The sequence below is a fragment of the Mirounga leonina genome, unplaced genomic scaffold (assembly GCF_011800145.1).
Source record: "Mirounga leonina isolate KUSES-001 unplaced genomic scaffold, KU_Mleo_1.0 Mir_93, whole genome shotgun sequence".
NCBI classification, from domain to species: domain Eukaryota; kingdom Metazoa; phylum Chordata; class Mammalia; order Carnivora; family Phocidae; genus Mirounga; species Mirounga leonina.
The window spans coordinates 19493018-19520064 of record NW_023270854.1 but is presented as its reverse complement, the minus strand read 5'-3'; the positions used below and the strand labels follow the sequence as shown (position 1 = coordinate 19520064).

At 40.6% G+C, this 27047-nt stretch overlaps 1 protein-coding gene across 23 annotated transcripts in view; it reads right to left on the bottom strand.

The window, feature by feature from the left end:
- Positions 1 to 964: 964 nt before the first annotated feature.
- TCF4 (transcription factor 4) overlaps positions 965 to 27047 on the bottom strand; it is a 353355-nt gene continuing 327272 nt past the window's right edge. For 12 of the 23 annotated variants that reach the window (XM_034995781.1, XM_034995785.1, XM_034995783.1 and 9 more), the window contains 5 exons: positions 11563 to 11698; positions 9831 to 9993; positions 6344 to 6573; positions 5814 to 5954; positions 966 to 5615 (listed from right to left, as the gene is read on the bottom strand). In XM_034995781.1, the coding sequence (XP_034851672.1) occupies positions 5818 to 5954; positions 6344 to 6573; positions 9831 to 9993; positions 11563 to 11698 (666 nt within the window). In that variant the 3' untranslated portion in view covers positions 966 to 5615; positions 5814 to 5817. Of the gene's footprint in view, positions 5616 to 5813; positions 5955 to 6343; positions 6574 to 9830; positions 9994 to 11562; positions 11699 to 27047 lie in introns of all 23 variants that reach the window. The other 11 variants (XM_034995775.1, XM_034995796.1, XM_034995791.1 and 8 more) reach the window with 3 other exon arrangements.

The following is a 27047-nucleotide window of genomic DNA, read 5'->3' as shown; positions in this document are numbered from 1 at the left end:
GGAGGGCACTTCACATGTGAACCAAATGGCGTTATAACATTTTCCTTCAGGTAAACTAGTCACTAAACTCCATTAGAAAGAATACAAGAGCAATATGGAGACATCCCCAAATACCACGTACTCGATTAGAACATTCTGCTATGGAGTGCTCATCTACCACAGGCTTTCCTTTCCATTGCATACATTACTTTACATTTCTACAATGCAATGTTGAAACAGCCTCCAAGTCTTGCCAAGTAGATTGATGTCCATTCTACAAAAATATTAACTTACAGTACATAACACTGAATAATTTTAATCTGTACATTTTTTTTCCCTCCCATCATAGGTGACACGCGTCAGTTTGTACAAGTTTAGGAAAAAAAAAATCCACACATCTGGTTGTTTACATCTGGATTACGAGTCAACAGAGTCAACCAGAAGTGGTGGGGTGGATATAGTTTGAGAAAGTATAAATACAGTGTAAGATTAACTGTGGTTAACAATATCCAGCTCTTCACAAAGTGATACAAAATAAATCATCTTAGATTTTTAACTGAAAAGATTGAGCTGAGAAGATTCTGCCAAACAGTCGACCAACTGATCCGAGTGGTTAAGGCTGACCTGACTTAGCAAAGCCGCAGTGTAACCAGAAACACTGGCACAGTTCAGAGCTCTTCAAATGCATAGCTTCAGTGTTACACGCACATTAATTATATTCCTTCAATTAGTTAATCCTCTAGACAGTTTTCTTTTTGTTTTGCATGCATCCCGTTCCATTTTCATTAAGGGCATCTCTTCCTTGGTCAATCATGTGCTTTGCTTTTCAATTTGTTTTTGTTAATTTTTTTTTTTTTTGTATGTTTTGTTTGTTAAGCCGTCAATACCTCCAACACTTGGAAAATGAAATATAGATGTGGTTCTACTGACAGAAGAGAATCAGGGCTATATGGACAATGCAAAATGAAATGAAACAAGTGTCAGAAACAGTTTATAAAAATGGCACATTTATTGCTACAGACCGGTCATGTACATGACTTCATCGAGTAACTACAGATGGGAAACAGGTAATGGCCTAGACCAAGCTGGGTTTGTTTTAGTCTTGAAGGAATTCCAGCACACAACCTGTTTGGACACTTCTACAAATCAGAAATACACCAAAAACATGAAAAAATCGAGGCACTCAGCCACACATTGAAAACAAGGTGTAACTGTTTTATCTTTTTTTTTTTGAAATGTTTTCCCTTTTTTTCTTTTTTTAACAATTTTTTTTTTTTTAGTTTTTAATGCTGCAGCTATGTGTACAGTCGCAAAAAATTTCCCCGCTGCGACCTACAACTAAAAAAACAAAACGAAAACAAAAAATAAAAACAAAAAACAAAAAACAAAAAAAGGCTACCATACAGTTTCATCTCAGTAACACATGGTAAAATAACATCTTTTAAATAGTAAAATAAAGTAACAAACTTTTACTCATAATGATTCCAAAAATCTACAAAGAAGAAATATTCAGAATCTGACAATTTTTTTTTTGTAATATTCATGGTATAAAAGGATTGCTCCTGCGAAAAATAAGCCAAATATATTTTTTATTTTTAAATTTAGTTTTTTTCCTACTAGGGTGTACTACAGTCTATTTTATAGCAAAAAGAGCACTAGACAAACAAAGCTTTATAACAAAAAGCCAGGCACTGATACATGGTAAATCTCTGCTTTTTTTTTTTCTTATCTTCACTTAATTGCATCACAAGTAACAAGAATGAAAAAGGCCACAGTTCATATATTTTCACCATTACATATGTCTATAATACTTGAAATGAGTATGGCAAAACCGCACTGCACACATGAGTCCACTTCAAGTCCCATGAGAAAGAGCATGTCTCTAAAGAAAAACAAACAAAACCAAAGCAAAATAAAAAGAGAGGCCTAAAGGCCTTGGTGCCCCATTGTGTTGGAATTCATCATATTCCATCTTGACCTTTTTTTTTTTTTTTTTGTTTCCAGTCAGCCAGCAGACTAAATTTTTGTGCTTGTTTATGCTGAAATTGTCTCATTCCTGACTCAAGTTCACTTTTGGACACAGATCATATTCTGCCTGTTGGATCCAAGACGAAATCCTCTTAACCCCCGAGTCTTGGTTCATCTCCCTCCCCCCCCCCCCCAACCCCTCATCAAAATGAAGATCACGAATAAAAAAAAAAAATCAGGAAATAGGAAAAAGCGAAAAACGAAAAGGAATCGGAAGACTGAATCAGAACCAGTTGTGTTACTGGGTGGACTGACAGTTGTATAAACATTAGTGTTCCTTTGCAGCTACACAGAAGACAAATGGTAAAAGTTTCTAGATGAACAGATCCCTATTCTGCATATTCATAAATTACTTGAATGTGGAGGCGGATTGACTGTTCCAAGTTGCTTTTAAAGTCCACGTCTCTTCGACAGATCCCCAGCCCAAGTAGCATCAGATATACGGTATAGTATGGACCCTTATGAAATTCCGTATAGTACTCTAATCCTAACTATCTTCTGCTAAGTATCATTCGAAAATCCAGCGCAGGATACCAATATCTTACCTGGGTTTGATAATTACAAAACAACAACAAGAAAAAACACACTAAAAAGGCCACATTCCTTTTCACCTTTTTTTTTTTTCTTTCTTTTCTTCTTCTTCTTTTTTTTTTTTTTTAATGGGGATACAACCCAATTAATATGTATAGGTGCAGATCATGTTTCTCCACCAAGCAAAAGGAGTGAGCAGCTTTTGGTGGCTATTAGAAAGTTTTTCGCTTATTTCCAAAGGGAATTCAACATTAGAGGTATTACATTACTGAGTAATGAATACGTCAAAGCTGGTGAACAATAAATTGCAGCTTTTACTGTTTGAGTGAGAACAAAATATAAAGCACCAATTTAAAAAATAATCAACTACAATTTAATTTTTTTTTTTTTGCTTTGCTTACAGGTTTGAAAAACTTTAAATCAGCTCTATGAAGCACCTTTATGATAACACGTATCAAAAGTGCCATTCTTAAAATGTACATCAATGCAGGGAGTGTTTCCAGTTCCCTAAAGAGTAAACACCATATTTTCTTCTGTACACTTATCCTGAATGTGATCAGAGTAGACCTGCTTCCTCTATAATATTGTTCCTAGGGATACCCGCCTTGGTAGACTATACAAAATGAGTGCAGAATGTACCACTAAAAGGAAATCTTCAACATACTGAGGGAACAAGTTACACATAGTTTCCATTGTTCGGGAGGAGGGGAGAGTATACAACAGTGTCTTCCATGCCCTTCTTTGAGCCCCTTTGTTCGTACATTTCACAGGCAAGCCTCAAAATAACTTCATGAAGTTTGATTTCTGCTATTCTCCTAAGGTCTGAATCCACCTCCACATTTTAGGAACTTATCAACAAATCAAAGTATTTTAGTTTTATCGCTACTGAACATATTTACAGTTTTCAACACACACACACAGCTAATCAAAATGTTTATGGGTTTGTAAAAGATGACCACGTGGTAACTATCTTATTTGTTCTTACATTTTCGGAAATGAACATAAAATTCAGATTCTTGTAGCTCACTATTTCATTTAAATGAGACGTTTTTAAACCACACAGTTTAAAAAAAAAACAACAAAAACTGATACAATGTATTAAAACACATAATAACAAGAGTCTACATGTAAAAATATAACTTTTACATACACAATTTCAAAATAATGATACGTTTGCCGTTTGTTGCATAAAATTTACAAATGTATTTCATTACTATATAACTGGCAAAACAGGAGAACAGATGGAACATTTAGACCATTTCGATGGATTTATGGCATTTACTCAGTGCTGATAGGTGGAAAAACTACTTGAACAGGGATTTTTTTTCTTAATACATGCCAAGATTGTGTGGCTGTAAAAATAGAAACGAGTTAGAGACAAAAGGATGCTGACAAATACTTAACTAGGAGCACTATTTTACTGCACTATACACCAAAGTCAATCATTATAAAGATTCACGATGGAAGTTGGTTCAATTGTGCCCAGACGTCAAAGCTAGCTATCTGATGAGTTGCTGTGCCATAGCTTGATCTATGTTTCTATCAAATATGTTAAGTATAAACTTCATTCATACTGGCCAGAGAAATACTGCACTACCCCTCCTCAAGAAAGTGCAACTTAATGCTTTAGGACTTATAAGGCTTGTTATAATGCTGCATGATGATTGAATATTGGCATTTTTCAGACGAAGGAGGAGGCAGTTAAGTCATCTACATCTTAGTAAACCCATTTTGAAAACAAAAAATCAAGAAAGCAACAAAAATCAATCAGCTCTGTCACACTACTTGCAATTTTCTCATTTGATGGTTTTTGAACTTTACTTGTTTTTTTTGTTTTTGTTTTTTTCCAAAAATCTGACCATGTATTCAGAAACGCCTCACTGCACACTACTTCGGCTACACATGTAGGTAACACTTGAATCATTTTGTTAAATCACAGCCACTTTGATTATGTTATGTTTCCGATGATATAAACATTGGAAGGCACAGTGGTAACATTGTAGCATTCTAACCTTGTACCTCTGAAAATCCCAGAATAGGGTCACAAACGCAACATTACAGTTCAGACAAACTCTTTTTGCCATGTCTTGGTAATGCTGCTTGTAATATCTACACATGATGTGACTTTTAAGTCCTGTGTTCCCAAAAGACTGGAGAAACAACTTTCTACTTATTTTATGAATGAAAAGCAACATCAGGGTCAGCATTTGATCCTGCACTACCCCTCCGGAAGCAGAGTTGGCAGTACAGGTTACGATAACAAACCAGGGAAAGGGACAGAAATAAGACCCAAAAAAAAAAAAAAAATCCGTATTTACAGTAAAATCTTTCTTTTAAAAAAGTTAATCAGTACTATTTTTTTACAGGAGAAAAAAGTCTGAAACAAATGAACAAAAGCTTACCATAGTCACTAAATTTTTAATATATATTTATATATATATTTATATATATATTTGTCATAGGTCTATAAGATCCATCTGTTCCTCCTACCCTAAGGAATGGCTAATGTCATCACTTCGTTGTCATCAGGACGTTTGCTGGTTTTGTTACTAGGGCAGCCGAGCTTCCCTTATTCAATATCCAGTAATTATAAACACTAGCTGACTTGAATACCAACAAAAACGTTCATGTAGTTTTCTTCAGAAGTACACTTTTTCATTATTGCAAGTTTACAATTTTTTAAATTAAATATTTTTTTTCAGACTTACAAATTAATTATATTTTTTTTTCCAAAAGAAGTTTAGGCACAAATGCATTGTTCCACAGTGTGGAAAGATTGCCATTCAGTCTCTGGGCTGCGTCTCAGCCTGCACACGCCGCTTTGCACATTCTGAATGATATGTTAGAGGGTCACCCCTCAAGTTGCACTTTTTTCTTTCTTTTTTTTTTTTGTGTGTTTTTCGGTTTTTTGATAATTGGGAATGCTGAAACCTCTTGCGTCTGCGATTCATAACTACTCAGACTTGTCTTATATTACAAAAAAAGGGGTTAAGGAGAAGTGTTTATGTGGGTTTAAGATAATACAGCTGTTAAGGAAGTGGTCTCTTGTATTAATGAAGCAATGTGGCAGCTTGGACCTGAGAAGGGAAAGAGAGAGGAGAATTACTTCATACGCTCATCACAGAAGAAGTCAATGTTTTATTTTTAAGCCCGTTTCCCCCCAAGGGGAAGAAAAAAAATCTGTTCAATGTGGGGGGAAGCGGACTCTCCTGGCCGGCTCCTTGCGAGGGACTGGCCAGGGAAAGGGTTCCCGAAGTGGCTGAGAACACACTTGCCCTTTTACATCTGTCCCATGTGGTTCGACGCGTCTCCCATTCCAGGGTGCGGGCCCGCCAAGGAGAGCGGGGGAGGCTCCGAGGACACCTTCTCCTCCTCCCTTCTCTTCAGACACGCGGCTTTCGGGTTCAGGTTCCTCTCTGCGGAAGATGGAAGCAGAGAGTTTAGCTAGCGCCGCGCGCGCGTCCGGCGGAGGGCGGAAGGCACTTCCCTGCGCACCTGCTGCCCCTTGCGCCGAGTTTCTACGCGACCGAGCGAAAGGCAGCGCGGGGAAGGGCGCGCCACGGCCGTCCGTGCGCACACACGGCAACGTCCTAGCGCAGTGGGACTCTAAGAGAATCCCGTAACGTGGCCGCGGGGGGAGGGGAGCGGCCTTACGGACTCCGACGTGATCTGCACCCGACCCGGCCGCTCCCAACGATGCTCCGGGTCCGCTGCTCTGCTCCTGCAAGGCTGGCAAGTCCGTCCCCACTCGGGGCCGCCGGCCCCCGCGACTTCTGCAAGCAGGCGGCGGCGGGCTGGTACTGACCTCGAACTTGCTGCTCCAGGCTGAGGATGACGGCCACGGCCTGGTGGAGGATCAGGAGCTTGGTCTGGGGCTTGTCGCTCTTGAGGTGGAGCTGCACCATGCGGCCGAGCTCCTTGAAAGCCTCGTTGATGTCGCGGACACGCAGGCGCTCACGGGCGTTGTTGGCCATCCTCCGCTCCTTCTCGCGCTCTGCCTTCTGCTCGGGGGTCAGGTCCTCGTCGTCATTATTGCTGCGGGACAGAAGGGATGCAACATTTTCTAATGGTGTGGGGGAAAAGAAGGTATCTGAATTAGTTTTGTTTTCTTCCAGAGCTTTGCGGGGACGTGTCCATCTCCGGCTGTTGTCCGTGGCAGAATTGTACATCCACTTGAACTCGGCACTGCTAAAATGGTGGTGACAATCCATTCACGAGACATTCGGTTTCTCCCAGACATTCAACCCAAACAAAACAGGAGAGGTTAAAGCTGGGGCCCAGAGCGCGCCCAAGCTGATGCAGGGGGCAAAGTGCAAACACAGCTTTGATCAATGAGGCTACACTCCACAAAGCAGGCCACAGTCAACTTAGCCTTTACGCTACTCTGCATGACCACAGATCAGAGCGTTTTAGACTGAGGGTGTGTGTGTGTGTGTGTGTGTGTTGTTGTTGTTGTTGTTGTTTTTAACTTTCATATGGTCACATCTGAAACCTGAGGAAAACAAGTGTTTGAAAAAGGATTTGGATAGGTCAGAATGAACACGACGCAGCTAAACAGCAGTAAGAAGGTCCTGCATTCAAGACACCAGAGCCCTGAGAGCGAAGACTGGGAACTTTTGTCCATGTTTCACCATTAACGAGCTTTGAAGGCGTGGCTGATCCACTTAATGTATCTGAGTCATTTTCTCCATGCATTAAATAAAAAGGTTATAAAAACATCATGATCTCCATGGCTTTTCACATCACAGATGTTTGTCATCCCCAAAACAAGTTGGGAAGTTGACATCCACTACACAAAGCAAACAAAACAAAACAAATACCAAACACCTACTACTTATAAATGACCATGATCTCACTGTGAGTCAAAAACGAAGTCCAAAAGCTAATCTCTGATCCTGAGAACCAAAATATTACATTATTCATAGCAAAGGCATGGTTGGACCCAGTAGAATGTGGAAAGGCAAGATTACTTCTGTCTGTTTCTGGGTGTCATGCTGACAGATGAGAAACTTTTGAATGGAGGGCAAATAGGATGATGGGCCATCTGGAAAGCATGTCATATAAAGAAGGTTTCATGACATCAGGGCTTAAAATATTTCATGGGTGATCATATAAAAAAAGAGGCATGAGAGATGTGTTGTCTCAGAAAGGCCGTACAGACCAGAGAACTCTGAGTGGTACAGACTGAGTTAACATGAGCAAGAAACTTCTTGGGTAAAAGAGATGATATCATAAGAGATATATAAAATGAAGGAAACTTCACTGAATAGTAACAGACTCCTCATTATATGAAACAATATGGAGGTAACCATCTGTAAGGATGTTAATCTAGAAGTTCAGGCATCGATCTAAAGGACCATGAAGGTTAAGCTCTACTTGAAAATTCCATGAATCTGAAATGCTCACAGAATAAAGATGTTAATCACAACATTTCAGATCAGGAAGACATGGGGTAAGTTATCTAGTCAATTCAATGTACACGAATGTTGGCTTAACAAGTATGGCTCTGAATCTTCAACTTGGGAGAATCTCTGGGTATCTTCTAAATTGCAATAAGGACCAATTATAGCCGAGAAACTCCAATCGATCAAAAATGGGAGTGGTATTCTTGGGTTGCAAGTACATGTTGCCAATACAGATGATGTACATAAGCCAAAAACACTTGTAAGGGAGGGAAAGAGGAAGACACCAAAGAAAGATGCTTTAAGACTTGGCTCATCTCCCCGTAGTTATTAAACTCCCTTCCAGATGGGCCCGTCCGCCACAGATACGTGCTCGTGGACACACAACTGAACCGAACCAGTGGGAAAAGGTTCTTCCTGTGCCGTCTGATCCTTCTCACTTCTTCTGCCGAACCCTCCTCCTTCTCACCGTGACTTCTGCTGATGGCGAGGAAGCCACGGTTACTATTAATTCGCATCCACATCCCACTACATAAATAGGAAGTGAAGTGAAAAGAGAACAGAACCAAATCTCTGCTGGGCCCATCCTGAAGTTAAAACTTGGGCAACATTTTTAAACACTGAACAGGTCGCCACAGCTTTCACAGCATGGGCCGGAAAGTGGGAACTTGTTTTCCAAAGGTATTCAGGCTAATAACTAATTAGAATTGGTTATTCACTCATAAATAATAAGCAGAATGGTTATGCAAAGAAAACTGCCTAGCATTGCCTTACATTACAGGCTTAGAGACATAAGCAAATGTCACAAGAGTCACCTTTTAAAAGAAGAAGGTTCTTAGCAGCAGGTTAAAATGTTGTACTGAAACTTCCAAGAACCTATTAATATGCATGTCACGGCCACTAGTTAAATTGCTAAGAACTGAGTGGACTGACAGAGACGATGGAAGGGATGTGAAAGCCCCTCCTTAAAATTTCACCAATGTGGCCACGAGTCAGGAAACTGCGTGGGGATGGTGGGAGTGGAGGGGGAAGGAGCTTTTAGGACTTTTGGAACTTCGGGCAGGACATGTAATAAAATCCATTCCAATCATTATAAAGGCAATATAAAAAAGCGGCATGTTCTTAATTCCTAAAGGACATTAGATCTAACCCTGAGAATGCCAGCTTTTAAAAGGGGACGTGCAGTCACAGCACAATTTATTTAACTTACAAATAAAAACAACCCAAGGGAATTGAGGCAAAGAACATGGGTGTCACGGTGTTCAAAACCATCTGATCATCAGATTAGGATTAACATTCCAGGAGATAGATTCTAATTGAAAGAAATCAGATATTTAAGAAAACCAACCAGAAGCTATTTTCCTGCAGTTGTATTTTCTGTTGAAGGGAGTATCTGGGAGAAAAAAGTGAGCAATTCAGGTATTATTATTATTATTATTATGTATATCCACATGTTTAAGATAAAGCTGGGAAATCAGTATTTTCTCACGTTTGAGATAAAAAAGTCATAGTTGCATATACCTCAATTGAGTTTTCAATACAGCTAAGATCTCTTTTTAGAAATATTTTGGAAAGATCATTTCTGACCAAATTCAAAGAATAAGCATAGTTTTAAAAAATCAACCGTTTGCACTTGAATCAGTTACAAATTGTCTGCACAGTGTGCAATTAGCACGAGGTCCAAATTCATAAGTGCAGAGACATTTTAGGCTTCACTAGAGGACCAGTATCTTAAATGATACTTTAGTACCTCTAGAGCAAGCCATTAATTTTCTTTTCAGCTGTAGATTTACCTGCCAGGAAAAAACTGAATAGTTTCTTCCTGTTCTGTTCACTTCATCAAAGTCCAATAAAGGAATTAAATGAAGCGACAGTATCATATACTGTTACCTAGATCTTGACCTAGTAATCGATTTGATATCCTTCTTGTCGTCATCTAACTTCTTGTCCTCGGAAGATTTCGTGTCTTGCAGGTTCTCATCGCCCTCGTCGTCCGATTTGATCTCAGAACTGCCAGAGGAGACGCTCTGGCCCTGCAATCCTGGTGGCATGCCTACCGAAAAAAAAAAAAGAGAGAGAGAGCGAGACCAGGTGACGCTTCCACCAAAGACTCGAGGCACAAACACACGCTCTGCAAATTGTGGAGTTGCTGCCTCTACAATTCAGGCTGCTGAACTGTGATCCTTCTGCCGTGTTTTTTCATGCTATCTGGTGAAGTTTCAAAAATGCACCTGTGGAAGCAAGTTTTCCCTGCATTGGCTCCGAGGTTAAATTCTATTTTGCAATCTTTTGGAGTAGATGGTAATTTCACTGTCTACAAAACATCAACTTAATTGCAATGAAAATCATAATCATGAAAATCACACACCTCAATGTTCTGATTAAGAACCCAAGTAAATATCAGCTATTATATTGAGTTTCTTCCATATGCAATGATTTAATAGAAAAATGTCCTTAAAATATAATTCCCAGGGAGTACGCTAAATATGTACCCATCAAGACTTCAATAGATACCCTAATGATATTCTGAAATTAGGCTTCTCTTATCCTCAAGGAGTAATCAGCATTTAAAAATGGTACATATGGAAAGCAGTTAGCTGCTCACTGAAGAAATTTCTAGCATTACCACAGTTCAACTTTCAAGATCACAATGCATTTCAACTTTCAAGATCATAGTACATTTTAAAGCGTGACCCTCGTGTATCCACTTATTTCTAAGGTAGAAGCATGTCTACTGGGCATTCTCCTCTATCTGTAGTCACTCAAAATTTGGTCTGTGGTCCAGAAGCATCCTTATGACCGGAGCCCTTTAGAGATGCAGAATTCCAGACCCCTGAATCAGAATCTGCATTTTACAAGATCCTCAGGTCATGCCTATGTACACTGAAGTTTTAAGAAGCAGTGGTCTCTCTCTCCACATATTTGATTAACACACAGATTTGTATAATGTTTAGCAGGTGAAAAAAAGCTTCTGCCTATTCCCATGGCAGTTTATCATCTATATTCTAAACATGGAGGGGGGAATGAGAGGATGTTATTTAAGTGTCTGCGAGTCCCTGGGCCAGCCAGTCACCCAGGGAGCAGGGGACCTAGGTCAGGCCCCTGCAGTGTCACTTCCTGGGGTCACGAAAAGCTGCCTGGAGTCCGTGGTCTGAGGCAATCATTGCGGGCCGAGATGAAAACAGTGAAAATCATTCCACCAAGTTCCAGTTTTGAAACCTACCTACATCTCCTTCGATCTTAAACGACAAAAACAATTTCCTTCCTTCCTCTTCATTTGGAACTATCATGTTCAGGCTACAACTAACCGCATTAGAGCACCAGAATGAGGAAAATGTGGAAATAGCTAAAATAAAATTTCCTCTCATCAGGCTGTTGTCTCATTCTCTGCTGAGAGAGGACCAGGATTTCAGAGGATGTTTGAGCAAAACAGTTCCCGAAGAAACACAATTAGCCGGCTGCGTTCTAACTACTTTCCCATTTGCTTGCCGTTTTTGTACCAAATTTGATTCTTGGTTTTCTGCCAGTGCTTCCTGAGGGATGAATGCCGAGTAAGCCTGGGACCAACCCTGGAGTTGCTACTGTCTAAGTGAGGGCAGGGTGCCTTCAGGGGCGGACCTACCTCTGTAAGGGTCCTGGGGCGGGTTCAAATCAGGGGAAGTTGCAGACTGGACAGGAAGCTGCGGAACTGGAACCTGGTTTGGCACGAGAGAATGGCTGCCTCTCAGGGCCACCCCGTCTTCACGATGGGCCCCAACCTGAAAGGGGGAGAGGAACCACAGAGTTTAGCGGGAACCAGAGGTAAGGCAGCAAGGACCTGCGGAAGGAAGACGGGCCTCTGAAAAACAAGACTCCCAAATGCCTTTCACTAGAGGGCGCTGGAGGACCACACATGCAGTCCACACATACTGAGGCCCATCACACTCGGTAAGATGCCGCACTGCACATTCCGTGATAAATATGGCAGAGGAGCTCAGGCAGGTAAAACGTCAAATTGTCTCCCAGGGTGCTGCAGTGGGGCGCACTGATTCCTACCCATCTGTCTTCTATCATGTCCGCCAACAGATCTGACAATTATCTTAATGCCCATATGCTTAATTGTGGGCTTCTCAATTCCCCCATTGCTATCGGAAATCCTACAGGAATTTCAATTTGGCATTCGACTTTCATTTCAGGGGATAAGATTCTCAGGCCTGCCATTTTTTTTTTCCATAATGCCAGCTAAGCCTCTGACAGCGGAAGCTACGGCAGTATGGGACACAGCCCCTGCTCGGTACAAATATAACAAAATGTCACCTGGCTTTCCCAAACTGGCAGCCCATTCCAAGTTAATGTTTACTGCATTTCATCAGCTGCTGAGCTCCAAATCCAAAGGGGGACCGTTTCTGCCAATGCCACCACACCGGAAAATGTACCAATAAAGGTTTTATTAAACACACCAGTGATGCCATGATTGCCACGCAAAGATGTTTGGACATTTTTCCATTCCCCGCCCACGATTCTGATCCTAGAAAGACACCATGCTGTAAACACTCTTTAGGTTTCCATGAATAAAGCTGCAGGATACAGCATGATGACTTGGTCTGGAAGAAATACTGCTGAGCTTTTTATTAACTACTACTACCCGCTCTGGGGTCCAGAGATGTTGCATAGAGACGGTGAGACAGCTCTTGCTGACTTTATAGCTGACGCCTTAAAGCAAAACCAGTAAGCGTTTGCAAACCAAAGGGACCGTGTGAGTAGCTTACGTTTTCGTTTGCATTTCCAAGGAGTTACTCTCTGAGCCTATCGCTGGGTGAGCACTGATGAGGGACAGTGGGTCTGCCACTAAAAATATTTATCCATGAGTTTCTACTGCTACGAATCAAAAAGTTTATTTTTTCCCAATCCCCAAACAAAAACCCCACAAAGCAGAATCTTCCTTCTTTTGCTGCGAAGTGTTTTAAAAGACTATTTCCAAAGAACGCAACAACAATAAGAATCTGAACCGACAACAATAAAATTCACAGAACCGAAGGAAGAACATGCTATCTACAGGCGACCTAGTATAAAGTATCACCATTATATAACCCAAAACAGTGCAGAAGGAAATAACGCGGGGGAGGGGGGGGAAGGAGAGGGATCCCATAAATCATACTAATTGCTCATATTCACAATATAGCAAGAATATAAAGGATTTACAGGCTCGTGAGCATCGGGAAGTATAAATGAATGCTGTGGCTAAGAGTCCAGGAGCTCTCTGCCACCCAGAACGTTCTGAATGGTGGCTATTTCGCTTCTCTGTGGGTGCCTCAAATGTCAGGAGACCATGATTGCCTCCTAAAGCAGCCCGTTCCATTTTAATCACAAGTTGGCCTCCTTGTATATTCCACCCACTGACTCTAGTTTCAACTTCCGGAGTTCCATGGAATGAGTGCAAGCCCCCTTCGTATACGTAACGCTCCCGCCCTCAACAGGCCACTGCTCCATCCTCTCACTTCCAGGCAGGTTGGGCCCACCCGATGCCCCCAACCATTTCTCACTCACTCTTGGTCTGTTTTTATATTCGTTCCAGACAAAAGAGTGATAGCTCTTTTCCATTCAGGTTTCGATTTGCCATTTTTATATTTGTGCATTTAGAAGACTGATTTCATCGATGATTATCCTTTCAATCTAAGATGTCAACTTGTAAGGATGAATTTTACAGGGCTTGATCAAATGGTAGCTCTTTAAGTTTGTCAATCAATGTTAACCCAAATAATTAACGTAGCGCCGATTCGTATTTATTAGTATTCCCAATGGGTTTAATCTGGTAAATTTCCACAGAAGATGATTCTAAATTGGAATCATGGTTACTGAAGGTAACCACAGGATTGAGACTAGCAAAGATGTAAATCCCTTTTATGTTAAAATCATTCTATTAAAACACTCAAGCTTACTTTGTAAGTATCTATGATGTAATTTAAGGTTACTATTTTGCTTTTTACTTGAAATATATTCAGATATTGATCCTGCACTTCTTTTTTTCCTTCTAGATCACATTCAGATTAGTTTTTACAAGAGGAAAAAAGAGCCCACAACCAATGATCTTTATATTTTCTTTGCCTCAACTATTATGAAAGACTGAGTAAATGTAATAATGAGAGCCAAAAATACCTAGATTTTTAACTGTAACTGGTTTCTTTGTTAGCTGTGTAACCAGGGACAAGGTATTCAAATCCCAAATGGGAAAATAACACTAGGTTATAGAGAATGAGTCCCATGTTTATTGAAAAGGGAGGTAATATGCAAAGCAACTGTTATATAATAGGTATATAGTAATTATAGATACTGTTATGTGAAAATATCTGAAAATACTTGCATACTGCACAAAAATAAGAGTCTGTGTGGTTCAAACACCTTCAGAACACAAGCTACCTTCATTCATGATCATCTTTGCACTCTTTGTCTCTATTTTGTTCACATGAACTTGATTTTAAATCCTTCTCCTACACAATGAGAGTAAAATCTTAAATGGTATTATAAGTATGTTTGAGAATTATAAATATGTTTGTTCCAACTATATTCATTTGGATTTTAGCCATACATATTACAGCTAACTTTATCTATTTTCTATAGATCTTAGGTCATCTCAAATATTATACCTAATCATTTTCCATAAAGGAAGTTGGGAACAAAGTTACTCTTTATTTATTTATTTATTTTCCAGAGAGAGCGTGCACACATATGTGTGAGTGGGGGTTGTGGAGTGGGCCGGGGCAGAGGGAGAGGGAGAGAGAGAGAATATTTAGCAGGCTCCACACCCAGCGCAGAGCCTGACGGAGGGCTCGATCTGACGACCCTGAGATCATGACCTGAGCCAAAATCCAAGAGTCAGACACTTAACCGACTGAGCCACCCAGGGACCCCTACTCTTGATGTTTTAAGGCCTCCCTGGTAAACTTTGTACATTCCAGGCCAAATGAATGAATAATGATGGATCCAGATCCATGTGGTAATGAGCCTGATTCTCCAGGATCAGTTCCATTGCCTGGGGCTGTAGAATCATATTCCAAAGAATTAACTTTGCTTTCTTTGTTTCCTTGGCCACAGGCAGCTTGTCCTAACCCTGTTTACTTCTCTTTCACAAACATTATTTCTGGTCGCATAAGAGACAAGGAAAGAAAGATAGTGGATGGCCAGCACAATCCATCACTAGAATACCTCCGAAATAGAAGGAGGAGCCATGTGTATATACAAGGGTCAGGGCTTGTCCATCTTCCAAATAATAAATATGTAATAATATAACTAGAAAAAAGCAGATTCTTCAACCCACAAATCAATTCTAAGGATGGCACCTATTTTTAGAAAATCTATACTTCATTAAAGCCCTATTTTGATGTTTTCATCTAGATAAGCAAGAGTTTAAAGTTAAAAGCCAGCCTAAAAAAGCAGTTAATTTTATCAATATTGATCATAATTTTTTTTTTGCAATCTTTAAAATAGTCTTCTTAGTTACATACAATGTGGTTTTAGATATGTTTACGCTGAATGTAGAAGACAAAACTAAAATCTCAAAATTAGTCGGTAAGTGTTAACTGACATGTTAATCCAAGAAATATTTACTAATATAGTTTGTGCTTGTCACTCCAGGAGTTGCTAGGGAGAGGGCAGTGAATAACTTAGATGACCTCATGGAGCTTACAGTGATCCTCTGCAGCATTTTTGTGCACTGATCAATTTAGTGTGGCAGTTTTAACAGTAATAGATAATTCTCTCAAGTAAAAGGACATTCATCATGATTTCTGTAATTTGGGTTTTAGACCCAGAGAACTCTTCGGACCTACAGCCACTCCTTGTCTCTCATGGGCCATTCATTCCAGACTCTCTTGTCCCTCCACTGGTACCTCTCTCTCTCTGGCTTCTGTCCCCTCATGGCTATAGCCTGGACTCTCCCTTCATGCATATCTCTTAGTACATTCTCTCAGGTTCTGTACCTGCTGCTAACTCCCTGTGTTAGTATTTCTGAATTCAGAATGCCAAGATCATCTGATAGTGAACTCCTCATTTTGAAGCAGACATGGGCCATCCTTTGAATGGGCCACTCTAGGGTCAGGTGTCCCCATTAACTGGTTCAATGAGCTACAAAAGAGGAGGTGAGATTATGTGGTCCAAGCATGGCTGCCCCCCCTTTCACCCATATATCATGCCCCCCATATCATGGCTCTTAGGTACAAATATCTAAGTTACCCTGCATCTCAGGTCAAGTCATAGTCAAACCCTGACACAGCTATTGAAATTCTCCCGGGTTAATTTATCATTGGGAATAATTAAATATCTTTAGAAGTACATTACTTCTTTTGGATCACATAAGCACCACATAATTTAAATAAACTTACTTTCCAAGGAAAGAATTGATATATTAATTAGAAGCATTTTTCACTCACAGTATAGAGACTAAAAGGGCTTGCGAGACTTGGAACCCAGTTAGGCCAAACCCTCCATTTTACAGAGAAGAAAGCTAAGGTCGGAGATAGTTAAGTGACTTGGCAAATGTCTGGTAAGAAGACTAAAACAGCATTTGAGCTCAGAAGACTTAGAACAGCGTCGAACAATTTGATTTGGGATGTGTGTGTGTGTGTGTGTGTGTGTACGGGAGCAGAGTTAAGGGACCAAAGGGGCTTACTTCCTGGAGCTTTTGTTTACGACAGTGTGCCCACATGTATGTAGATGTGTGTGTATATAGATATAGATCTGAAAACCATTTTATTTTTCTTTATCACAGGGGCAAAACCACCATAGTTTACCAACTCTGGCCAAGGACAAGATGTCTAACTAAATTATAAAATTTAATATTTGCCACAACACAAATTAGGTGGCTGTTGGCAAGGCTGCTGTAATGTGGAGATGCGTGCAGCATCCTGGTAAATATCCTTATCCTGATCCTTGAGCTCACAACAAACACCACAAACAAAAAAGACATTCAGTGTTTCTGCTCTCTTTGTTTCCAGGGAGTATTGTGAAAGTAATTATTCTGTTGTATTTAAGAGGCCTATTTCATGGATGGGAAAATGTATTAAATTTCATTTGGCAGTTATTCAATCCTTGTTAATGTTATCTCCAGAGATAACTGCTTCAAAGCCGGCTTTCAGACCTCGGTTCCTTCTCTTCTACCATAATCCTTCTAAAAGAGTGCAGGATGGGAACTTTGGGAAACTTGTCATCAATTTCTAGACCAAGCGACACTGATACAAAACTCAATAGGCCATCAGGAACTTTTTGGTAGAGTCAAAGAAAAGTTTGTTATTAAGGGCATCTGGTTCAAACGTTTTCTTTTGACATAGGTGTTTTTTAGAAAGAAGAAACAAAACAAGGAAATGGGACAAAGAAAAAAGGCCTGGTAACTTTTACTTTTCTCTCTTCTCTTTCTCTTCTTGTTTTTCCACAAACACAAAAGAAAAGTTGATGGGCTTTAATTGTCATTAGACACCCAGTGACACAGAAAGCAGTTTGAGTGTTTGAACGGTAATCTCCCCACGAAATATCAATCATACATGACAGTTGGAGAGCGCTAGATTTGTTTCAATTATCTCACCAGATCTCCGTCATGTTAGAGGAAAGCAAACTTATTTTCCCAAATGTGCAAAACACCATTTAGTCCAAAAGTGCATCTTTTAAAGAGGTGGGAAGTGGCCATGCAGACTTTAATGGCTCACAGATGGGGACCCGGAAGTTCACGAAATGGCAGCAGTGGAAGGATTCTGCGGGGAGCAGTCCCGGGGGCACCGAGATGCGGTAGAAAACGAGACCCGCCTCTAATAACCAACTCCTTTGTGCGAGCAAGCTCGAACATCTGGGACGCCCTTCAACCACAAATATCACTTCCATATTTCTCAGTTTAAAAACTTATCAGACGACTTTTTAAAAACTCCTGTGATTAAACATTAGGACTCTTCACTAAAGTCAGATCTGGATGCAATTCTTTTCTTTGGATTTTGATTCTTGGGAGATGTTTGTTGGGGGAAGACTTCCTCACTCCAGAGAACACCTGTTTCTTCCCCCAGAAATCTCACAGCTTCACTTATGTTTCGCCTGAAATTTAAGGTAATTCCTTATTGGGCAATTCTAGGGAGATTTCTTTAATGCTTATTCTCCAGATGATCAAATAATTTTCAAGAAGACTTAAACTTGGTGTAAATGACCCCGACTTGGCAGTCCTGACTTGTCACGTGATCAGCTAGGCCGAAACTCCCATGAATGTCCACCAAAATGGTTAAAATGAATGATTCTGTGATTTAATTCAAGAGATGCAAATGGCTGTTACCTGATTTCAGTTCATCTTTTTTCTTTTTCTTAACTCGTACGTTCCATCTATCAAAACTGTTTCATTTCTCTCCTCTGTATCTCCACCCTCCACCCCCAAGTCTCTATGTTACTTTCCTACAGTGGAAACCATAACTGGATGCAGTCCAGCAAGTAAGAACCTCAGCAGGTGGTTCGTGGAGTCCATTTCATCCCTTCCTGCCCCGGGGAAGCAGGTTAGTAAGTAGGTTGTAGGGAACTCAACTTAATCCATGCCTAGTGAACCAAGTCCGTCAAGCCCAGAGATTATGGTGACATTTTGCAATTACTGGTATGCAGTTTCTTTTGTTTGGACTGAAGGAAAAGACAATCATACACTTGATGTGTACTTGGGAGTTCTAATCCCTGCAGTACAAACATACCTGTGAGAGTGTGAACAACCATGGGGTGGGCTTCCACACAACCCGAACTGGCCTGTATTTTTTAATGTTTTTCTTATCATCCAAGTAACACATGCTTATTGTAAAATATTTGGAAAGGAAGTGGAAGTGTAACAAGCCTAAACTAATGAAACATTCCTTCCCCATCACCTCCTAAATATTCCCCCTCTGAATGCTTTATTCTCTGCCCATCACCTGTTCCCTTGCATGTCAAGGTTCCAGCACAGCTTTCCATTGTTCTATGGATCAAGTCTAAGATCGATACTTCGTGCATCTGTGTCCTTCACCTGGATGCCAGAGGACCATTCCAATTCCCTCCTGTTTTCAAGTTCCTTCCTCTCCAGCTTCACCTACTCATGGTTCCCCATGTGCTGCATTCACTCCCATATGAGCAAGGTGCTTGAGCCAAGTCCTCCCTGTTCTGCCTCCCAGAGCTGGTTTCCTCTGCACAACTCACCAACCACTTCTCTTTTATTAGTCCCACAGAGCCCCTTCTTCTCACTCCTCGTCGACTGTCTGGGTCTTCAGCATTCTCACCACCTTGCTGGGCCCGGACGGGGCTCTCCCCTGACTGTTCATTGCGGATGCCCCCATGAATACCCACTCAAGGACAGTGCTTGATAGGGCAGAGCATATACTTCAATGCCTCTGTTTTGCTGCCATTCATAAAGCCTGTTTGTGTCTTGGGATGTAAGCATCCCAAGGACAGGGACTGGGTGTACATGTCATTGTATAGGATTGTAATATTATAAATGTGCAATGGGATGCTTCGTAAATAGTCAATGATGACGAAAGTAGCACGTATCTGTGAGACTATTTCTGAAATCGAAAACCTTTTGATATTGTCAAATATACATTTCGCATGTTTCTATCAAAAAATGAACATTCTGTTTAATTCAACAAATGCCTCTGAAATGTGTGCTATGTGCAAAATGTGTGCTATGTGAAAGGCACTATTTAGGTATTTGCAGGAGAAATAATAAAAGATAGACACATCTATTACTTACAGGTTCCTACATCTTAATGGTGGGGTCATTTAAGACAAAAGAAAGTGAATGCCATGAAGGAGTACAAGGTTGTGTGGGGTTTTAAAGGATGGGCGAAACCATATCAAATTGAGAAACCTGGGACTTCTTCAAGGAGGTGGCATTTTAGAGAGGCTCTGAAGAATGGGTAAATTTTTGACACAAATTAAATTTTTTTTTTAAACTGACATTTAACATCAATGAGGTAACATCTCAACTTTAAATCAAAGTTTCTATTTTTACATCCAGACGTGGCGTTATTTTGATATTACAGCTATATGAAGAAGCAACTAAGGGCTGCATATTAACGTGTTTTCATGTTGTCAGACTACATATTTTGGACGAAAAGCAGATTTTTGTAAAGCCCTTTATAAAGCTCACCAGCTTTACTACAAAGTGAACAACACAAGGCATTTTGGACACAAATGGTACCTCACTGTATGTGTGTATTATTGGCCCAAATGATCCACTCTTATTTAACTGCAGTGAAGTCTTTCATCTCCCAGCTATACAATAATAGTTTCCATATGACCAGTGGCTCTGCTATAAATAAGATCAAAAGCAAAAGAAAGGATTTAATAAAAGAATATGACATTAAGAGTAGCATTAAATCAGGGGGAAAAATACCAATATTCAACCATGTTGTTTGTTTTTTTGAGACTGAAGCTCTACACAGTACTGAACAGCTTCCCCAATATGTCCTGAAATGGCATTTTACAAGGAGTAGGCATGTACAAAATCCATTTGGGTATGCCTTCAAGTGGTAAAGATTAAGCTGGGGGGCAGCAGGGAATGTGGGGGTAGGGAAGAGCACCCCCCTTTAGAGGCAGGCTGGAGAACAGGTAAGCAGCTTGTTTCACTTCGAAAGAGTTCAGGGGAATGTGTGGATGGCAGACGTCTATCCATTGCTCGGTCCTTTTCTGTTCTATTTAATGGAGATAGACTTTTGGTAATCCAGAGATTCTCAGAGAATCATAACATTGCTCAACTCTCGTACATGAGTTCTGAGAAAGGAAGTTTTTTTTGGCAATGCACAGTGACTTGATATGAAGAGCCAACTTCCCAAACAAATTCTCCTCTAGTTCTTAAAAAAAAAAAATTACAATGTTAATCTCTATTCCCGACTGGATAAACAGCTGCTAATAACCTCCAGCTCCCAGGGGAGGAGAATGTTTCCTTTCATCTTCAGACTGGTGGATATCTGACGTGCACTGGACTTTAGTGATTCCACATGTTTCTTACTTTGCCTTTTTCAAAACTGCCCTAGTACCTACTGGTCTTGCCAATGCAGGTTTCTTTTCTCCCTTAGATTGCATCCATAGAGTTGGAGGACATCCTCAGTTATGGTACTACTTACTTGAAATTGTAGTTCTTTTACTGTGGGTGTATTTAAAGAGGAAATTCAAGCACTTCTAACATCTAAAGGAAGCTAAAGTCTTGGACCTTTGTGTCTGAAGCCTTGTGAGGGAAATAACCATTTTGGTTTCTTCCAGGCTGAGCTAATTACTCACTCAAGGGCTGGCTACGTTCAAAGATACTCAATTCCTAATAGCATCGCTAATGCGATTACTTACTTCTATCTGTTTGTGTGCTAAATCGAGGGGACAACGTCAACACTTTTCCTCTGCTAGGAAGTACCCTGCAGAAGGTTACAGGGCCAGCCGGCCCCGAGAGTCATTCTCACTTGTTCTCGAGCACCTGCTTTTACTGGTGACCTCAGTTCTACACCTCAAGATTCAGACATTTCACAAAACAGCTTTTTAAACAAAAACCAGCTGTTTCCCATCTAGACTACAGGGGGAAGAATTTGGGCAGTTCACAGAAACATTACCCAGAGACTACCATTCCCCCAATAACTTTCACACACTTTCGGCTCCAAACAACACACGGGTGCAGAAGCCGGGGGAGAAGGCAAACGTGAAATTAAAACGTGGAAACTTGATACCCTGGTTTTTGACAGTGTGTCCAATTAACTCCTTGGAAATGAATGTGTTTATTGTATCAGGACAGTGCTACCCCAAAGATGTCATTTAACTAATATTGGACAGAACCTTCGGTTAAACTCAACTTTCTGGTTGTAAGATGATTTATGGATGTAGAGGAAGCTATAATTATGCACAACTGTGAATGTCAGCCAATTAGGTAGAATCCTCGTGTTTCAGAAATGCGATGTTCAAGCTTTTTAAAAATTTTTTGATTTTTTTTTTAGGTTTTCCCTCTTAGAGCTGCTTTGCCTAAATGCTCTTCTTATTTTGAACCCATTTTACACTTCTATTTTCTAAGCAATTAAGATACTTTTGATTTGAAAAATTTACAGCCACAATAAAAGTTAAAATAACACAACGACCACAGATTTTGAAAAAATATAAAATGGCCAAGGCTTAGTCTTGGCTTTTAAACAGTGCCAAGTTGCTCCAGAATTTTCTGTTTTGGTATGAATGACATAACTGAATTACTTCATGAGCTGCTACTTTAATTCCTAAGGGTGGAAAATTCCATGAGTTAATTTAATTTGGATGTAAAAAAATATACATGAAAACTCGCTCTTCCTGTGGACTCTCATGTGAAATATTTGAGCCAATTGTTGGAGCTGCTGTGCTTTGAGGAGGGGCTTTCCACCCAAGGCAGCCCAGCTGGTGCTGCACGGTCCCCTATCATCAGAAGATTTGGGCACAGAAGATCCTTTATTTTCTGCACATGTTTTTAATCACTTTATTTGATACCTCTGCAATGCCCTTTCTAGCCCGTCCCTAACTGCTGAAATCCTACACAGACATTAATATGAGCTCAATGACACCCTTTCCAGGAAGGTTTTCTTAAGAAACCTTAGGTCTCCTAAGGCTGGACAATGTTCCTCCTTCTCTGAATTGTCTCTTAGGTCACTTCATCATTCCACCTTGCATTACAGTTAGGCACATACTTGTGTTATTCCTCCCCGCCCCCCAGAATCAAAGGCCTACAGGATCAGAGACTCTCGCGCACATTTCATAACCCCCAAAGGATCTGAAGCACAGAAGACAAGAATGAGGGAATGAACATCTGTGTAGTTGCTAATATATACAGTATTATCTTCCCCCCCTTCCCCGAAAATCTGCTTTCTTGAGAAAACAAGGATAATACCACCTTTTTAAAATGCAAGGGTTGTGCCTTTTCTAAACCATGGACAGTTTAGATTGTGTCCTTGTCCCCAATAAGAGTTCAATAAAAAAATACGACAGTGACTATAGCTATTAAAAGCATCTACCTGCTTTTTCCTCTATTATTTAAGAAGAAAGCCAAGTAAGAATACGATGAGGCCAAAGCATTTTAAATATGCTTTTATATTTTTTAAGTGGGGAAAACAACCAGTTTTGTTTTTATTTATTTAAAGTTCATGACACCAGGGTACTAAACACATACTTTAGGGGGAAAAAATTAGGGAACTAGGCTTGTTTTGTCCTAGAAGTGGAGAAAGGGAGTCTTGGGTTTGATGATCCTACGCAGACTGACAGCCTTGTTTCCAGGTCACAGGGCCTGTTTTGAGTAAAATAGGTATTTGGGGGGTGGGGGGAAAGAAGGGGATATACCTAGTTTGGACCCACTGCTATGGGATCTGGGCATGCATCATGTCCTAACCACTTGTCCCAGGGATTGTCAATGGAGCATAAGTGGTCTCACTGCTATGCCTGTATTTAAAACCTCTTGACTTTCATTTGAGTGAATGCAGAAATATCAAATGGTAAGCTCCAGGTTTCTGAAGCTGTTGTACCTAATCCATAGTTAAGAGAATTTCTTCAAGTCAGACAGAAAAAGACAAATACTGCATGTTCTCATATGTTATATGTAGAATCTTTAAAAAAAAGAACTCAAAGAAATAAGAGTAGAATGGTAATAGCTGGGGGAAATGGGGTGATGTTGGTCAAAGGGTACAAACTTGTAGCTATAAAGTGAATAGACTCTGGGATCGAATGTACAGCAGGCGGATAGTAATTAACAAAATTTTATTATATATTTGGAAGTTATTAAGAGTAGATCTTAAAAAAAGTTATCACCAGGCACACAAAAAAAGGTAATTTGTGAGAGAATGGAGGTGTCCACTAATCTTACTGTGGTGATCATTTTGCAATATTCACATGCATTAAATCATCAGGTTGTACACCTTAAGCTTATATATGTTTGATGTCAAGAATATCTCCAAAGGTTAGGAAAAGTTTTAAAAAATAAAAAGAGAGGGGCGCCTGGGTGGTTCAGTTGGTTAAGCGACTGCCTTCGGCTCAGGTCATGATCCTGGAGTCCCTGGATTGAGTCCCGCATCGGGCTCCCTGCAGGGAGTCTGCTTCTCCCTCTGACCTTCCTCCTTCTCATGCTCTCTGTCTCTCATTCTCTCTCTCTCTCTCAAATAAATAAATAAAATCTTTAAAAATAAATAAAAAAGAGGGGCGCCTGGGTGGCTCAGTTGTTAAGCGTCTACCTTCGGCTCAGGTCATGATCCCAGGGTCCTGGGATCAAGCCCCGCATCGGGCTCCCTGCTTCTTCCCCTCCCACTCCCCTTGCTTGTACTTCCTCTCTCGCTGTCTCTCTCTGTCAAATAAATCTTAAAAAATCTATTAAAAATAAAATAAAAAGAATTCCTTCAAGTTCTTTATCCTCTCTTTTTTCCTTAAGTTTTTTTTAAAATAAAGTACACTATTGATATAGATTAAAAAAACCTTTCAGTTGAGACTGCTAATCTGCTCTCAGAAATACAATTGTGGAGATTAGGATAGATGGTGAAACACTAGAGACAGGCAAATAGCCTCATCAAAGACAGAAATCTACAATGGTTTCCATATAGTAGCTATAGAAAGATGTTGGAGATGACTAAGATCTTGAGTGAAATTCTTTAACAGGCTATTTAAAAGATAGTTTCGAAGTGCTCTGAAAGGGAGGCAATGACCTCTCAAACTCCATTTGGTTCCACTAAGACCAAGTCTTTGTGGACAAACCTCACTTCCTCATTCGTGGGAATGCCACGTGTCTGGTGTCTTGTAATAATGCTAAGGACAAAATGAGAGAAGGCAGACAGCAGGAGAGTAGAATGAGTTGGACATAACTGGTTGAAATATTAAACCCAAAGGCAGGGGACGATGTAAGCGTCGAGAGGATGTCTGTAGCCTTGAGCCTCAGGCCTTCTGCTCTGTGTCCCCCTTAGCTAACATTTTTATTCGTGGCTTTGCTCAGGGCAAGAACGGCACCCATCAAAGTTACCGAGGACAGAGCCGGCAGAGTACGTGACCGCATGAGGATCTAAAGAAGAGCTTCCGATGGAAACAGACTGAAGGCTGAAGTATGAAATTCACAGGCATAGAAAAACTACAAAACAACAGAACAACAACAAAAAAAGCCCCACAAAAACCCACAAAGGCATAACGTGAAGTTCTGTACCAGTACAACACAAAGTACACAAGGGTAGTTGAGATGCGTGTGGCTGATGGATTTCAGCTGGTTATAAATTCAAACTCTGCCAGCAGGATGATGAAGGCGTCAAAAATGGCTAATAGGGGGCGCCTGGGTGGCTCAGTTGGTTAAGCGACTGCCTTCGGCTCAGGTCATGATCCTGGAGTCCCGGGATCGAGTCCCGCATCGGTCTCCCTGCTCGGCGGGGAGTCTGCTTCTCCCTCTGACCCTCCTCCCTCTCATGCTCTCTGTCTCTCATTCTCTCTCTCTCACACAAAAAAAAAAAAAAAAAAATGGCTAATAGGATCTTGCTAGGTGGCCTTTAGGTGAAGATACAACATATTGAATGGGTTTGGTAATAGATCCACCCGTGTCCACCCTGATGATTCCTTGAGCACTCAGTTCAGTTTGAGACTCTACATGCTAAAAGGTCCTTGAAGAAGAAAGCATTCCTTTTAAACTAGGGAGAATGCACTGGAAAGTCATAAAATCAAAACTTTCATGGGGGGTGGTGGTGGTGGTAAATGTTTGAAGATATAAATATCTAGCCCAGAGGAAAAAACACTGAATAGACTGTTGTCAAAGAACTGTAAGTTTCTGAAGTATTTGTTGGGTTGACTTAGGGGTAACTTCAGTGGGCAGAAAAATGAGGACTGCACAGAGAAGTAAATTTGGGCTGGTCATAAAGAAGAATTTCCCAACATTTGATAGAAATGGGCTTTGTGGTCATTTAGAGCTACTTATCCTTGGAGGGAAGGGGGCTGGTAGAGGCTTGTTGACTGCTTGGCAGGGGATTTGGGGGGATTTGGATAGACAGGATAGCTAAGATCCTGGAGATTCTACAGTAATAACTGCTTAGAAACACAGCATCTGCTCAAATATACATGAGACTTTATGGAGTCAAACTCTGTGAAAATATAAGAGGAGCAAAACTGAAGACCTCTGTGGATCAGACCTTCGTTGAAACAGATTCTTCTGACTTCTGCCACTCTCATGACTATATATTCCAGTAAATGCTCCCCAAGATATCACATCCCTGCCCATGACTCTTTCCTGTTGCATGAAGCCAAGGAACAACTAAAGAAGGGCCTTGTGTTTCTATCACGGTGAGTACTGAGTAATGCACAGACTTGTTGAATCAATATGTTATACACCTAAACTAAGATAACATGGTATGTTAATTATACTTCAATAAAAACCAAAAATCATTCTTTTCTTGGGTTTCATTAGTTTCAGTCAGTGATGAAAAGGTTTGTAATATCAGCCACAGTTTTGAAATTGCTATGGTATTGGGTTAGAGAGGAAGTTCACCACGGCAGTGTGGTATTTAGTACAGAGAGTGCTGCTCTCCTTGCTGGCTTGTCTGGTTTCTATCCGAGCTTGGCCATTAACCTGTGGGCGTCCATGCTTGGGCCACTTCCCCTTTCTGGGCCTCGGGCTTCAGGAGTAAAATAAGGGCCATGGGCTAAATGACTTCTGGGGTGCTTTTACAATCTAGAATTCAATGGTCCCAACTCTCTTAAGAACCATGAAAGCAAAACTAAGTTAAGTTGTTATCTTATGAGGCCGTACGTGGTAAAAGTTCTCGTCTGTTCACAATGTCAGTTAAATAAAAAAAGGTGCTTTATCACCTAATGAATTTTCTTCTGATAAATTCTTTTTAACCCAAATTAAAAATGTTACGAACAGAGGGAAAGTGGGCTAGGACGGGCTTATATCTTTAATGCATGGTTTCTTTCTTTCTTTTTTTTGCCGCCTTCTTTCTTTTTTTTTTCTTCTCTTTTTCAAGTTGAAACGCGTGGTTTCTGAAATGTGTGCCACACCCCTACCTGGGGGTTCTAGGAGGGGGTCTCAGGGTTACTGTGGAGGATGGGTTGGGTGGGGAGTTCTACAGGGTTCCTCCACTCCTAAGGCAACTAGAGCAACCAGATCCCTAGGCGATCCCTGCTCTTCTACCCAGTGACAAT